The following is a 14,554-nucleotide window of genomic DNA, read 5'->3' as shown; positions in this document are numbered from 1 at the left end:
TTTAATCATGCTTACAGAAAAAAAACACACATACACATACACAACAAACACGCGCGCGCAACATACAAATACTCGTACATGCATACAAGAATCGTCGATAATAATTAAACGATCATTTTGTCATTGATATTAAGCGCTGGGGACGTTTTAGACGTCTCGAAAATCGATGTTTCGAAATAAAAAAGAGATGAGAAAATAAAATACACCCCATCGACGAATCGTTACTATTTATATATGTTGGCGTTATTTTATGTAAATCTGTTAATTCGCGTAAATGACTAGATAAAATCCGATAATAATTATACTGACTTCTGTTTAAATATGAATGAAAGCAGAATTACATACTTCGGCAGTGTAATTAATGTATGTACACGAGTAATTAATGTATGAAATTTGATTCGTAGATTAGATCCGATAAAATAATACGACTAATTGAACATTCGTTTTCAAAATACAGAATGAGATAAAACGAGAAATAATTATGAACATTGTTGTAGAATTAATAAAAATAGATTTTAAGAACAAATCAAATTTCAATCTCATATTTTAATTACTTGCGTCTTGTTGGAATTCATATATAGCATCGTTATTTCCTAAAATTTAATAAGTTTTAATGTATAATAAAATTCTTTTTTCAATGCTTTCTCATAAAAACATTTAGTTATTACCACGATTTAACTGAATTATACAATTTAACGCTAACATATATATATATTTACGTTGTCCACGTTATTTTAAAGAAAATTTCCGAGAAGAAGAACATTTTCGAACGTTGTTAGAAGTATTTCGAGAGAAGTAAATAATAAGTAAGCAAAAGTTTTATATTATAACTCGGTACTTAACTTCGTTCACGCTTATTCTCACACAGTTAGAGAGATACTTCATTTTAATGAGAAGTATATTATACTACATACGACGAGCGTTTTTAACTTCGGCCAATCTATGATTTATGGTCTGTAATGATGTCGAAATATTATCTACGAGTTCTCGAAGTAATGTCACTTGTTAATAGAAAGCTTTTTGCTACTCGTATCCATCTGTAAATCCTTAACGCGAGCGCGTAATCGTACAATCGTATAACTTTACTCGAATAATTAAAAGCCGTGCCAAATCCTTAATATGTGTCAGTAGATATTTCATGCAAAAATTGAATTACAAAATTCGAAAGATTATCATATGAAATTTATCACGATACGCGTACAGCGAGAAGTAATATTGGCGTTCGACGAAAATACAATTTTTATTTGATATTTTTTTGTTTTGTTTTTTCATATGTAATAAAGTATAACAATTATTTATTTATCTCGGTTATTGAAATAATTCTTTTCATAATTAATTGAATTTATTATTCATAGATTTGTTCATATTACAATTGTATTTTTAATATATCTATATGCTAAATACACACGCTATTATTACTTCACCTTATATATTATAATTGAATTACGCGCGCGATTAGTTTCTTGGTACGCAGTGGAGTGGCGCTGCAAACTACATGCGCCAAGTTGTAGACGCTCATTACGCATGCCTATTGCAAATCAAGATGGATGCTCTATCAGCTTTAGGTGGGGTATTTATTTTGGTGTTAGGAATGCATGTATTAAAGTTTTAAAACGAAATTTAGGAGTGATAATCATCCTATTGATGAATTTTTAAATTAATTGGTACGTAATAATAATCTAATTTATATTTATTATTCCATGTAAATATGTCAACGTAAATATTAAGTGTTTTTGTATAACATAGCCTAATCATTTAAAAAGTTTACTTTACAATTGAAATTTTAATTTACAATTTTTTAATAAGAGATCATTTAAATGATTAATATTTGTTTTTTTATATATCAGCATGGCACAGATAACTTTAAACTCACCAATGGAGAACGTAGAAAGTCCAAATACACTGGAATGGAAGCTGCCGGATCAAGTGATGCAAATGCATCGTTTAAAAATGAAGAAGCGTGCTTTGCAAGCACGTATGAATAATAGAATGCGTAATACTAATGAAGGATCATCCTCACCAATTAATAATTCACCCAATAATTCAGATTTTAATTTGAACCAATCAGCATCGCTAAAGCGTAAAAATCCTTTTTTAAAAAACAACGCAAACAAGGAACAAAAAGATATGGTAGTAGAAGAAAATTTAGAAATAAGCAATGACAATACTCTATTTGAATTATTAAACATTAATGTTAAGAAAAAAAAAGTAGTCGAGGATAGTACACCAGACGATCCTTTAAGTTTTACCAGTGTCTTAGCAAAGCTAGAAAATAATGTGTGCGTACCAGAAATAGAAGTTCAGAAAGGTGAAAAGCATGTTCCAATTGATTGGTCGTTGAAAACTAAAATGAGGTTTATGTCTCCTAAGCCGTTCCCTTGGAATAGTAAATTGAAAACAAGCGAAGAGGCTTCTGGTACTACCAGTTTTGTAAGGTGTTTAGATATTAGAGAAAAAGAAACTACGTTAGATACTAGCCCAAATGCAAGGTAAATTTATAGGATTCTTTTTTAATATTATATCTTTGTGTTTCATTTATGCTATTCAATTTTGCGTTATCTTTTTATTAGATTTCACCAATGTTGCCTCGTATGGCAGCATCCATCATTACCGTGGTTAGAATTATTTCCTCGCTCTGCTGGCAAAGTGAGTGCAAGTTTAGGAAGCAATTCCGCAGTAGCAAACAATCAAATGATAAGAGATGCTTTGTACAGAGAATGGTGTGATAGTTTCAGATCGCTTTTTCATTTATTACGAGCACGACAATGTGCATATTTTTATGTCTGTACAAATAATTTCACTGTTCTCTTCCGTGCTGCTGGTATATGCGGTCTGTCTGAAATGCATGCCTTGTTGACGCCTACAACACGTGGTTTTCGACAAGCTTTGAAACAAGAAGGTATAACAAAAATTTCTAAATATTATTTTTATTTAAATGAAATAGTATCATTTATGCACGACATATTTATTTTAGAGATAGAGTATACTATGCCATTAAAGAAAGAACACAAAAAGACATTAAATTTAAGTGATTCCGGTTGCGAAACTTTGGATTCTTGTTCTTCATCTACGGTCCTTAATGAAGAAGAAGACGAGGCACAAGATAAATGGTTGCAGAGTCTTGGCGTAGAGAATTCAGAAATTAAAAAAATTAATAGTTCTCAGGTAGATGCTTAATAATATTATGGTTAATATTTGACCGTGCATTTTGTCATAAAATTTTCATTACCCAGGCGAGAATGATCTTAGAAAAGGAAAGCGAAGTGGACAGTATGAGACAGTCACTGGTATTTGTCAAAGGTGTCGAAGCTCAAGCTTTATTCAATTTGTTAATTAATTGTAAATCAGCTATAACATCAACCGGTGCATTGGCTGGTGTTCCACCAACTCTGTTAGCACCATCTGCGTTTCACGGAGCTACTCTAAGACCATTGAAGGTACTAATTAATTCACTTGTTTATTTTTTATTTTATTTGACATTTTTAAATAACAATTATCAACTATTCATATTATTTTGTAAAGGTTAAAGAAAGCATAGTTAGAGTGGATAAGGACAGATTTTATTCTTTGGAGTTGAAAGGTCCTCTTTTACCTCACATATTACCTTCTCTTTGCGATCTGATGAAATCAAGTCAATTAGAACAGTTTTCAGTTAGTTGTGCTCATTTGTCAACGACGACATCCTTTTCTGCTGCTAAACATGGTCTGGGTAAATAACCTTTTTTTATCAATTCTATTTAATTTTATTAACAATAATATAATGAGTATTTCCACCCTACAATCTTAGAAGAAATAGAAACGGAGGACGTAGCGAAAACGCAACAAAATATATTCGGACAAGAAAACTTGAGCGATTGCGGATTTAATAGCATTTTGTTACGACATTTCTGTAATCCAGATCCGACTAAAATCGAACTTGTAGAAGGGCTTAAGTATTCTAATGGTGTATACACATTGTCGTAATAATTATTAACGATGCTTCAAAGCATCGATATAAAATTTTCTACTAGAGAAAAGAAAATGAAAGTGTTTTTAAAGTGCACAAACTCTCTCTATATGGGTGTTTCATTTAAACAAATCATTTTAATTATTATGACTAAAGGTATCGGCTGTAATTGATATATAATAATATAATTATTTATTTAAGAGACTTTATTATTTCTCAGGAGATAATCAACGAGATAGTTTTAAATGAATTCGACGATAAGTGCCTTGTAAAATATAATCGTATATATATATATATTTAGATGTCCAGGCGAATAATTTTTATTTATGGTGGTATTTTTGCTTTATTTATATTTCTTCTTTTTCTGTACTATTAAATTATAAGATTGCAGGTTAGTAGTAAAACCCGTAAACACATATAAAAGAGATATTTTTAATTGGAATCTTTATAAGAAAACAATATATCATGAATTTACATGAAAATCAACGAGCCTGTAATTCAAATTCTCAAATTACTTTATTACGAACGAACGAACGATTGAATTGTCAAAGTAAAACTTAATCTACTATTTCATACATTATTTAAAGTTATTCCAATGCAATTATTTAAAACTTATTTATTATTTCTTTTTAGTCTACGAACGAGTATGTCTAAATAAATTAACAAACAATACAAAAAATATATATATATAAAAAGAAATAAAATAAAATTAATTAAATTCGTCAATGAAACGAATAATAAATAAATTAATGGTTTTCTTTTTAAGAAAGATGTCCGCCGTACTTTCATCGTACTTTTTTTTCTGTTTTCTTTTCTTTTTTTATCTGCTGTTAGCGATTTGAACGCGCGACCATAAAATAAAATGAAAGAAAAGAGAGAAAGCACAAATATATATATATATATAACGTAGGATCGAATCGTTTACAAAAAGGGATGGTCCGCTAACATTGAATTTTTGAAGATACTGGAGTAAAGTATAGGTGGGGTCCGTAGATTGAACCTCCCCTAAAAATAACGAATCGATATTTCCTCGTTGCCCCCAAACCGGTCGCTCCGGTCACCTCCTGCTGCACGAAAAATCAATTTATCTGTTATACGTAAATAAATACGCAGTATTTTTTTCCCTTTTATATTTCTTTTTTTGCTTTTAATCTCTATTTCTTTCTTTCTTTCTTTTATTTCTTTTCTTTTTTGTTTTAAAAGTACGAACCAAGAATTTTGTTTAACCGTAAAATATCATTTTTCTTTCTTCGTCTCGTATGAACGAATTTATTACGTTAACCCCCGATCCCGTTCATGTGTGTCGAGTCTTTACATTGACCTTAATCAGGAACTCTTGATAACGGGTCGGTTAAGTCGAAATGAATTTTTACGAAACCTTCTCTTGTCTTCTTTAACTTCACGCGAGACTTTATGTCTCGTTAATTTTGTTTTTAAATAATTCTTTACGATAAAAATACCTTTTATAACAGTCATTAAAAAATACGCTTATGTTATATCTCGTCGTTACGTGTCCTTCTTTCGGTTCAGTTTCTTTTAAATGTTTTAACACGTTGACGTAATTTTTGTTACTCCGTATATTAAACATCATTTACATATTTATTATTTAATCCATTATGAAATGAGATAGAAATTAAAATCAAAAAAACAAAAAAACGATAGGATATCACGTAGATCAAATAATTCGTTTCGATACGATAAAAAAGAGAAAATAATTCAATACTATTTTATCGTATTGTTTATATATAATTAAAAATTACAAATTACGTTTAATTAGATTAAAACGTTTTTTAAACAAATTCAATATGATTAAGGAACAACTATATCGTAATTATTTAGAGAAATATATTTGAATAGCAGTAGCCTGTCCGAATTTCGAATTGAAATATAAACGAACGATGGATGAGAACTAGAAAGAGAAAAGGAAAGGGAAAGGGAAAGAGAAAGAGAAAGAGAAAGAGAAAGAGAAAAACGATCTTGTTCTCTTTCACGGTGTGGTGTACGCATAAATGCGGCGAACGATTACGTCAGCACCCCGTTGCAGTCTCTGCTCATCGTATTGCGACATTCCTCGAACGAGTAGCAGTTTCATGTTCCAAGGCCCCTACGTGCTCTTCTCATAGCTCTTTCTCAAGACGAGCAACTTAACGTCTCGATGCTTATATTATTCCTCTTGCCCCCTTTTACCCTCCTTCCTAAATACCCTTTTACTCCCCCTTTTACCCCCCTCACCTCCTCCTTCCTCCCCCTTCAGTCTCAGTCCACTCCCTTCCTTCTATCTACAATGCTATATCTTTTCTTTGTCATCATACTTCGTCGTTTAGTATGGCCGACAAGTTTTCTTTAATTTTTACAAGCTTACGTACTACTTTATTTTTTTCTTCTTCGTATTATTCGTCTCGATGACTAATAATATTTGAATATTGAATAACCCTAACGCGCGTTTCCTATCTACGAGAGATAATTATTGTCCTGTATTATGTGCTGTGATATTGGAATGCGAACGAGATAATTTATTTCGTGTATTTCTTTGTTTGTTTATACGTTATATTATCGTATTATTATTTGATTCGTAAGTAATTCGTTTTATTAAATTGATTTCATTTTTTGTGTTTTTTCTTTTTACTTTTTCAGGGGGGTTAACGGTGTGTTTTAATTCTCCTCGTCAACGAGAGATTCTACGTACTCTCTTTTGTCTTTTTTTTATTTCCAAATTTATCGATGACTAACAGATTTCAATATCGAATAAAACTGACACGTTCTCGATCGACGAAAGGAATTGCATTTGGGAATAATACGTCGATGAAATTTTAGTTCTTTTTGTTTTGGATTTTATTTTATTAACAAATAATTGATACAACTGAACTAACTGTTGTTGTTGTTGTTGTTTTTTTCGATTCATCTACCTCTTTTTAGAAAATAATTATTTAAATAAAATATTTGTACGTGCGTTGCGCTCATTTCACGTGCGCATTACGTTTTCGTTTCCGTTTTCATTTTCGTTTTTGTTTTCTTTTTCTTTTTCTTTTAGTTTGTTTCTTCCAACGTTCATTAGGGAAAATTCAATTTTTGTTGTTTATATAATTTAATTAGAGAAGCAAGTTTTACCTCTCTCTGCATTCATTCTAACAACTAGCAGCATTTATACAAAATTAGTTCCTCCTTTTTAAGCATTCTACGCATGCTTTGGTCTATTTCGGTTCTCGTCTGCAAAGACAACGAAAAACGGGCACGGACTGCTATCGGGTTTTTAACTGTTCGTTAACAAAATTCTTTGTTTTTTTTTTCTCTTTTTTTTCCATTCGATTTATCTTTCTCTCTCTCTCCCTCTCTCTCTCTCTGCGAGCAATTTTTATAAAAATATTTGTATCACTGCGTTCGTATAAATCATTTTCGTAATATCACACAACGTGATATTCGAACAATCGTGCCTTGTCAAAAAAATTCCAAAAATTTATTTAATCGAGCGTTAATTGAAAAAAAAACAAAAAAATTGACGAAAGGTAATTAAGAAAGAAAAAAAAAAGAAAAAAAGTAAACGTAAAGAATTAAAAAATGAGGCACGAGGGGAGGCAGATCAAAATTGATTGTCGCGCAAGCTTTAAAGTGTTTTCCCTAAATAAAAAATCAATTATTATTAGGAAAGAAAAAAAATTAAAATACGTATTTTATTAGACGAAAAAAGAAAAAGAAAGAAGAATAAATGAAATGAAAATATAAAAGAACGAACAACGGTATTAGCTTGGTGGTGGTGTTCGCGTGGCATCCAAATCCGAAAATATCCGATCAACGAAGAGGAAAAGTTTCGAGGTAGGCGCGCGCCAAGAGATTGCGCCATTTCCTTTAAATGGACGTTCTTTCGTGAAAAATAATGAAACGACAAATAAATTAAATGAATAATTGAATAAATAAATAAATTAATAAATAAATAATCGCGAATAAATAAAAAGTGTAATAGAAAAGGAAAGAACAAAATATAGAAGGGAGAAAAAAAGAAAGAAATTTGATTTTTCTTCGGTGGAGTCCCCGATCGAGTCGAGGCAACAACCCCTCGTGGTGTATACATATATATATGTATATACGGGAGGGTTCAGGGTGGATAAAGCCGCCGGGTACGCGGAGCCAGGAGAAGGGGGGAGGGAGTTTACAAGGGTTTTCCATGGTGGGGAGGTAGCCAAAAGAGAGGGGAAACTGGAATACGCGCGGGGAGGTAGAAAGTGCGAGTGAGCGAGTGAGCTAGCGAGTGAGTTTTGTTCGTTAATCAGACGAAGACGGAGGAAAGAGGTAGAGAGAGGACGACGAGGAGAAGGGGGAGGAAGAGGAAGAAGAAGAGGAGGAGGAGGAGGAGGAGAAGTTGGAAGCGTACGACGCTGCGTGTGCGCGCGCGCACCTCACTCTTTCTCTCTCTCTCTCTCTTTCTCAGTATGTGTATGGGGTGGGAGGAAGGGGTACGTGTTTGTATTTGTGTGTTTGTCGAACGAAGTATACACTTCCACGAGTGAAAAAGAGAGAGAGAGAGAGATATATATTACATACTCTCTGTGTATATGTGTGTGAGTGTTAGTAGAATAAGGCTTCCGTACAGTGTAATACACGTTACCAACACATCTACGATTTAGTTTCGTATGCGTTTTACCACGGGGGGTTTCGAGAGTAAAGGAAAAGAGAGAGAAAAAGAGAGTAAAAGAAAAAGAGTTAGAGAGAGAGAGAGAGAGAGAGGGAGAGAGAAAACGATGACGATGAGGACAACAAGGTTTATGGTAAAATACGAGGATATAACTATATGAACGAGGATGACTATGACTATGACTATGACTATAACTATGACTATGACGGGGAGTACGATGAGGACGAGAACGGGCACGACCACTGGCACGATACCGCGTGGGGGTTGCACGGAGACCCCCTGGTGGGGCTCGGACTCCCGACCCCACAGTCCCCCGCTGGAAATGATATCAGTCGCGACTCGGTCGAGGGAGCCCCAACAGCACGACTACGCTCGGTGCCCCTCTGACGCGAACCAAAAGTATTTACCAATTTCTTCACGTACCTAATATACCTCGTTCCTCGCACATTTTCAACGCTTTCTCTCTTAATTCTTTAACTCTCTTTCTTTTTCTCTCTCTCTCTCTCTTCTCCTCTCTCTTCTCTCTGTCTGTCTGTCTGTCTGTCCGTCTGTCTCTCTCTCCTTCTATCATACTCTTTTAATCTCATTATTAAAGTTGAGGTTGCGGGGGAACGTGCACAAGGGGAAACCATAACGATCGGTGTTATCATCATTAGTGATTACAATTTAGTGCGACAAAAGTTAGAACACATCTTCGCGTTACGGATTTTTGGAGACAATCATCATCATCATCACCACCATCGTCATCGCCCATCGTCATCGTCATCGTCATTTGTTTCTTCTTTCCCTTGATCTTCTTCTTCTTCTTCTTCTTCTTCTTCTTCTTCCATCATCTGATTCTTCGTTTTCCTCTGTTTCTTCTTCTTCTTCTTCTTCTTCTTCTTCTTGTTAGTTGTTTGGTGACCCCAACGTGTCACGCTTGTTCAAAAAAACACGATTCGGAGGTGGGCTGCACTCATCGAGGATTTTGTACTAACGAAGGTAAGGAGAGAGTTTTGCTAGTTGAAGAAGGTAGCAGTCGTTCGTTCGTTGGTTCATTGGTTGTTGGTTGTTGGTTGGTTGGTTGGTTAGTTGGTTGGTTGGTTGGTTGGTTGGTTGGTGTCGGCGACGTCGAGGCGCGGATATTAATAGAGAGAGCGCCGACGACGGTGAGGACGGCGACGACGTTTAGTTCGGTGAGATGAATCGAGATTTTCTTTCTTTTTTTTTTTTATCCCCCCTTCTTTTTCTATCTACTTCTATCTTTCCTATCTTCCCATTTCTCTCTCTCTCTCTTACTCATACGATAGTACACTATTCTGTTCTCTGTTCTGTTCTCTGTTCTGTTCTGTTCAGTTTCGTTGTTGCTTACTCTCTCTCTCTCTCTCTCTCTTTCTGACACAACGTAGGATGGCATGGCCTCGATCCCGTCCGTCCCTCTGTGACCACTCATTCGACTTTTCGAGTTGTCCTGTTTAATGCTAACTTTTATTATAAATCCACTGATCCCCCGTTAATTAATAACAACACGTGGATTTTGTTGTTTTCATTTAAAAATACATTACTCTTTATAATTATACAATTAATGATAATACAAACAAGAATAAGAATAAGTATAAGAAGAAGATAAACATAATAAGAGTGAAAGTGTGAGAAAAATGTGAGACAAAATCGATATATATGTAAATGAGAAAGAGAAAGAGAGAGAGAGAGAGAGCACTTAAAAATAACATGAATTATTATTCGTCGTTCGTTAGTCAAGATTTCATATATATATATATATACACCTCTCCACCATCTTGTTTTTACAATTTTACTCGTTTCCGAAAATAGAGGTATATATGGCACGTTCCCTCAGGATAGCAGCCCCCTTCGTTCGTTCGATGCTATGCAGTCACTCGTGCTTGTCTATTCTAGTGGCTTGCATCGACCCACCGTATATTATCGGCGGGCGTACGTACGAACAGAGAGAGAGAGGAGAGAGAGAGAGAGAGAGAGAGGAGAGGGTCGTTCGTCGAGTCGTTTCTCCTCTAGCGAATCGAGGAATCGATTTTCGGGCCGAACGCTGTGTATCTTCCGGCCCCCCTACGTGAGAGAGTGCTGGCATGGACAAACTCCCTTCGACATTTCTATCTTTCTCTTTCTCTATCACTATCACTCTTTCTTTTTCTCTGCTGACGCAATTATCTCTTTTTCCATGCCCTTCGTTTTAACTTTTATCGTAAGAGGGAAAAGAAAAATAATAAAAGAAGAAGGAATGTGGAATCGTTAAATAATTACTTTCATCGTAATTTACGTAATTAATACTATTGTTTTTTATTATTATTATTATTATTATTATAATATTCCTATCTTCTTTTTCATATATATATATATTCATAGTATCTCCTATTATCTTCTACTTATTTTTCGTAATTCGATATAATTCAATTTGAGATTTGTTATTTACACGATTAAGATGTGATATCTTTCTTTTTTTTTTCGTAAACATTCGATTATGTTGTAGGTAATTTTTAAAAGACAATTGGACACGAGGGTTTGTCAAAGATTTTTTATTATATTATAACAAATCTTATCTTCTCTTCTCTTCTCTTCTCTTCTCTTCTCTCCAGCCCCCCTTCCTACCTCCCCCCGGATAGTTATCATTTTAATTTATCAAGGATAATAAAATTATTTTACCATTGGGATATGATATCACACGAATCATTTTAAAATACGAAAACATATATATATATTTCTTTTCCGGAAACGTTTGCGCGTGTTGTTTTGTGTTTGTCGTACAGTAATGGAAGACACGTGTACCTGAGAAAGAAATCTTTTTTTTTTTGTTTTTTTACCGAAACTACGAAGAAAGGGAAAGTAATAATAAAACGAAGAAAGAGAGAGAAACAGCAAACAAGCTTGTTGTTCGTCTTCGTATTATCTATTTCTTCGCGTTGGAAACTTGTTAAACTTACGAGGACTTTCTTTTCTTTTCCTTTTATTTTTTTTTAATTTTTTTTTAAGTCAAAGTGTTACACACGTAAGATCGAGTTATTTATATATATATGTTTTTCTAAAAGCACATCGGGGTCAAATAAAAATTATCTATCTTGAAAAAAAGAAAAATATAAAGAGTCAACGAGAGGAAAAGAAGAAGAAGAAGAAGAAGAAGGAAAGAGGTGAAGGAAGAGTAGGTGGGTGAGGATGAGGAGGGGTTCGGGGGGTTCGGGGGTTAGGGTTGAGGTGAAGAAGGGAGAGGAGAACGTAGGGAGCCCCTTGGAAAGTGCGTGCGTGGGTCCACCAACGAAATTATGGATCGAGTCGAGCCGAGCGTTCGCGTCTGCGCGTTTTAACTTATCCTACTGCTTTCTCTCTCTCTCTCTCTCTCTTTCTCTTTCCCCCCATTTCTCTCTTTAGTTTTCTTCTCGCTCTCTAGGTCCCCTCCCTGTTTTTCTCTTTCTCTTTCTCTTTCTCTTTCTCTTTTTCTTTTTCTTTTTATTTCTCTTAACTTGCACGTTTTCTACGCGCTTTTCCCCGTACCCGGTGCGCATGAAAATCCCTACGAATTCACCCTTAGGAATATATACACCCCCTCCCCCCGTCTTCTCTTTCGTTCTCTCTTTTTTACTTTTTCTCTTTTTTCTCTATTTTTTTTTCGTTTGAACCGTTCATTCTCTCCCCCTTTTCTCTTTTCGTTTATTCTTTCTCACGCGTTACCCTTTGTCGTTTATACTTTGTTCGGGGTGGGGGGGTGGATGGGTTGGTGGTGGATGTGTATGCACGTGTACACATTTTTTCGCGATTTATTTCACATAATTGTGAAATTACGAGAAAAAGAGAGAGAGAGAGAGAGAGAGAGAGAATGAATGAGTAATTATTTATTTGTTAAAAGACTTCAAAGTTACACGAAGAGCTTATGTATTTTAGATTAATTTAAAGAGTATTACGAGCACGATACGAATTTACATTTGTACGTTAGGTAAAAGAAAAAAACAAAAAAAAAGAAGAGAATAATGATTTTATTTCGTTTTATTTGTTTCGACAATTCGTACATTAGATAGAACGAATCGAATGAATTCCATATAATTGTGATCAAGGTTTTAATCACAAAGATTAAATATTTTATAATTTACTTTCGGAAATGTATATACGATAATTATACGATTATATTCAATTAATAATATATTAAGAAAACAAATTTTTTATCCTATTCCTTCGAAACGAATTTGTTTTTTTTTTTTTCAAGATTATGTGAAAACATATGAATTGAATTTGATCGAAAAAGAAATTGTTTGTCTCCGTTAAAGAATTCAAGATTTGTCAACACACCTGATAAAGAAATAAAAAGTTAGAAAGGGAAAGGGAATGAGAGGGAGTCAAAGAGGGAGAGAGAGAGAGAGAGAGAGGGAAAGAGGGATAAAGGGAGATCGAGCATATGGTCGTTAGGCTAGTGTTTAGGAAATTTGTTATTCACACTCATTTAGCATCGAGGAAGACGGCTCAATAGAACAGTGTTTATAAGACCGTCGTGAGAAGAGGGAGAGGAGAGAGAGCGAGTGAAAGAAAGAGAGAGAGAGAGAGAGAGAGTACGGGTACGGGTACGGGTACGGAATTTTCACGAAAGTATCGTTTGATTTTAGCGATCCTAAGCAAGAGGATATTCATACGAAGCTCGTTTATGCAACAACGACACGTGTATTATAAACACACACACACACACACATACATTAAAGAAAAACACACGACACACACACACACACACGTGTATTATCTATAATATACACGTATAAGATACAAAATAACAAACAAATAACAATACATACAAATGTACACTCGTTAGAAAAAAGTATAAAACGCGATTTAGAATTCGAAAGGATTTTGGTGTTTGGTGATTACGATAAAAAAGAGAAAAAAAAAGAAAACAAAGTAAAAAAGAAAAAAAAGAGGTGCATGGTCCAATTCGCGGTTCAACCTATTTAAATGTCTCTTCATGGACGAGTTATCCGTGATGCACGAACGATTACGATCTAGTCAGTATTGCATAGTAAGTATTTCTCTCTTGCAAGTGCATATAACACGCATCATATATACATATACACGATATATTAATCGGTAGGATGAGACGACGAGGATCGAACGGTGGAATGTTTTTTCCGTTCAACGCGTCAATTAAAACTGCTACGACGTTAACGTGATAGTCGGTTCGTGGTTCTTTCAATGCTGATGTAACTATTATTACAAGAGCCTCTCTGTTATCTTAAAACAACCTATTGTATAAACACATATACACACACGTGCATGCATCCATTTAAGTGTATACGTGTGTGTTATGTGTGTGTGTGTGCGTGCGCGCGTAGCTATGTTTTTTTAAATTTTATAATCGTTAACAGAGAGTTTTTATTTTCCGTTCTTGATGCTGCACTCGATGAATAATAATTTTTCCTTTTAATTCGATCACACGTTCAATGAATCGTAATACGTATGTATGTGCTTGTTTTATATATTGTATTTTTTAGATTTATATAAATACGCAATTAGGTTCGTACAATTTGTAGGAATATTTTGAAAAATATATATGTCGTCTGTTCGTTCGACGACGAGTGAACTTTTATTTTCGTATTCGTCGATCGATCGAGCGTAAAGATTTTAACGTCGTAGAATCGTTTTGTTTCATCTCTTATTCACTAGCATCTTATCTAACACGTTTTACATGTACCTTACGTAAATACGAAACAATACGGAATTTATTTGTTCGTTCCACCTTCTTTTCATTTTTGTTTACTTTTTTATTACTCTATTTGATTACTTGGATTTTGCATATGATTTTTTTTCTCTTTTTTTTTTTTTTTTTTGATGTTGTATTCATGAGTTTGGATCAAGTCTCGATAATGATAATAATAATGATGATGATGATGATGATGATGATTATAATGATTATGGTGATGGTGATGATGATGGTGGTGATGGTGATGACGATGATTATGATTAATCTTTGACGTTTCAGGGATTACAATCTTCTA

At 34.1% G+C, this 14,554-nt stretch overlaps 1 protein-coding gene and 1 long non-coding RNA gene across 3 annotated transcripts; both read left to right on the top strand.

Annotated features, from left to right (window-relative positions):
• The first annotated feature begins 1,331 nt into the window (after positions 1–1,331).
• LOC122514271 (protein downstream neighbor of son homolog) lies at positions 1,332–4,521 on the top strand. Of its 2 annotated transcripts, none has more exons than XM_043630983.1 (7): positions 1,332–1,664; positions 1,848–2,489; positions 2,571–2,899; positions 2,975–3,165; positions 3,234–3,437; positions 3,523–3,709; positions 3,791–4,521. In XM_043630983.1, the coding sequence occupies exons 2-7, from the start codon at positions 1,849–1,851 to the stop codon at positions 3,961–3,963; spliced, it is 1,725 nt and encodes a 574-aa protein (XP_043486918.1). In that variant the 5' UTR covers positions 1,332–1,664; position 1,848; the 3' UTR covers positions 3,964–4,521. The 2 variants fall into 2 exon arrangements, with proteins under 2 accessions (XP_043486918.1, XP_043486917.1); XM_043630982.1 differs by having other exon boundaries at positions 1,334–1,664; positions 3,788–4,521.
• Positions 4,522–8,682: 4,161 nt separating this feature from the next.
• Positions 8,683–13,255, top strand: LOC122514270. Its single transcript, XR_006303018.1, has 2 exons — positions 8,683–8,972; positions 13,175–13,255. It is a non-coding gene; the product is annotated as an uncharacterized LOC122514270 (long non-coding RNA).
• The last annotated feature ends 1,299 nt before the right edge of the window (positions 13,256–14,554 follow it).

Source organism: Polistes fuscatus, unplaced genomic scaffold (assembly GCF_010416935.1).
Source record: "Polistes fuscatus isolate 324 unplaced genomic scaffold, CU_Pfus_HIC Scaffold14, whole genome shotgun sequence".
NCBI classification, from domain to species: Eukaryota; Metazoa; Arthropoda; class Insecta; order Hymenoptera; family Vespidae; genus Polistes; species Polistes fuscatus.
The sequence above is the reverse complement of the archived record's forward strand: the minus strand, read 5'-3'. Positions and strand labels throughout refer to the sequence as shown.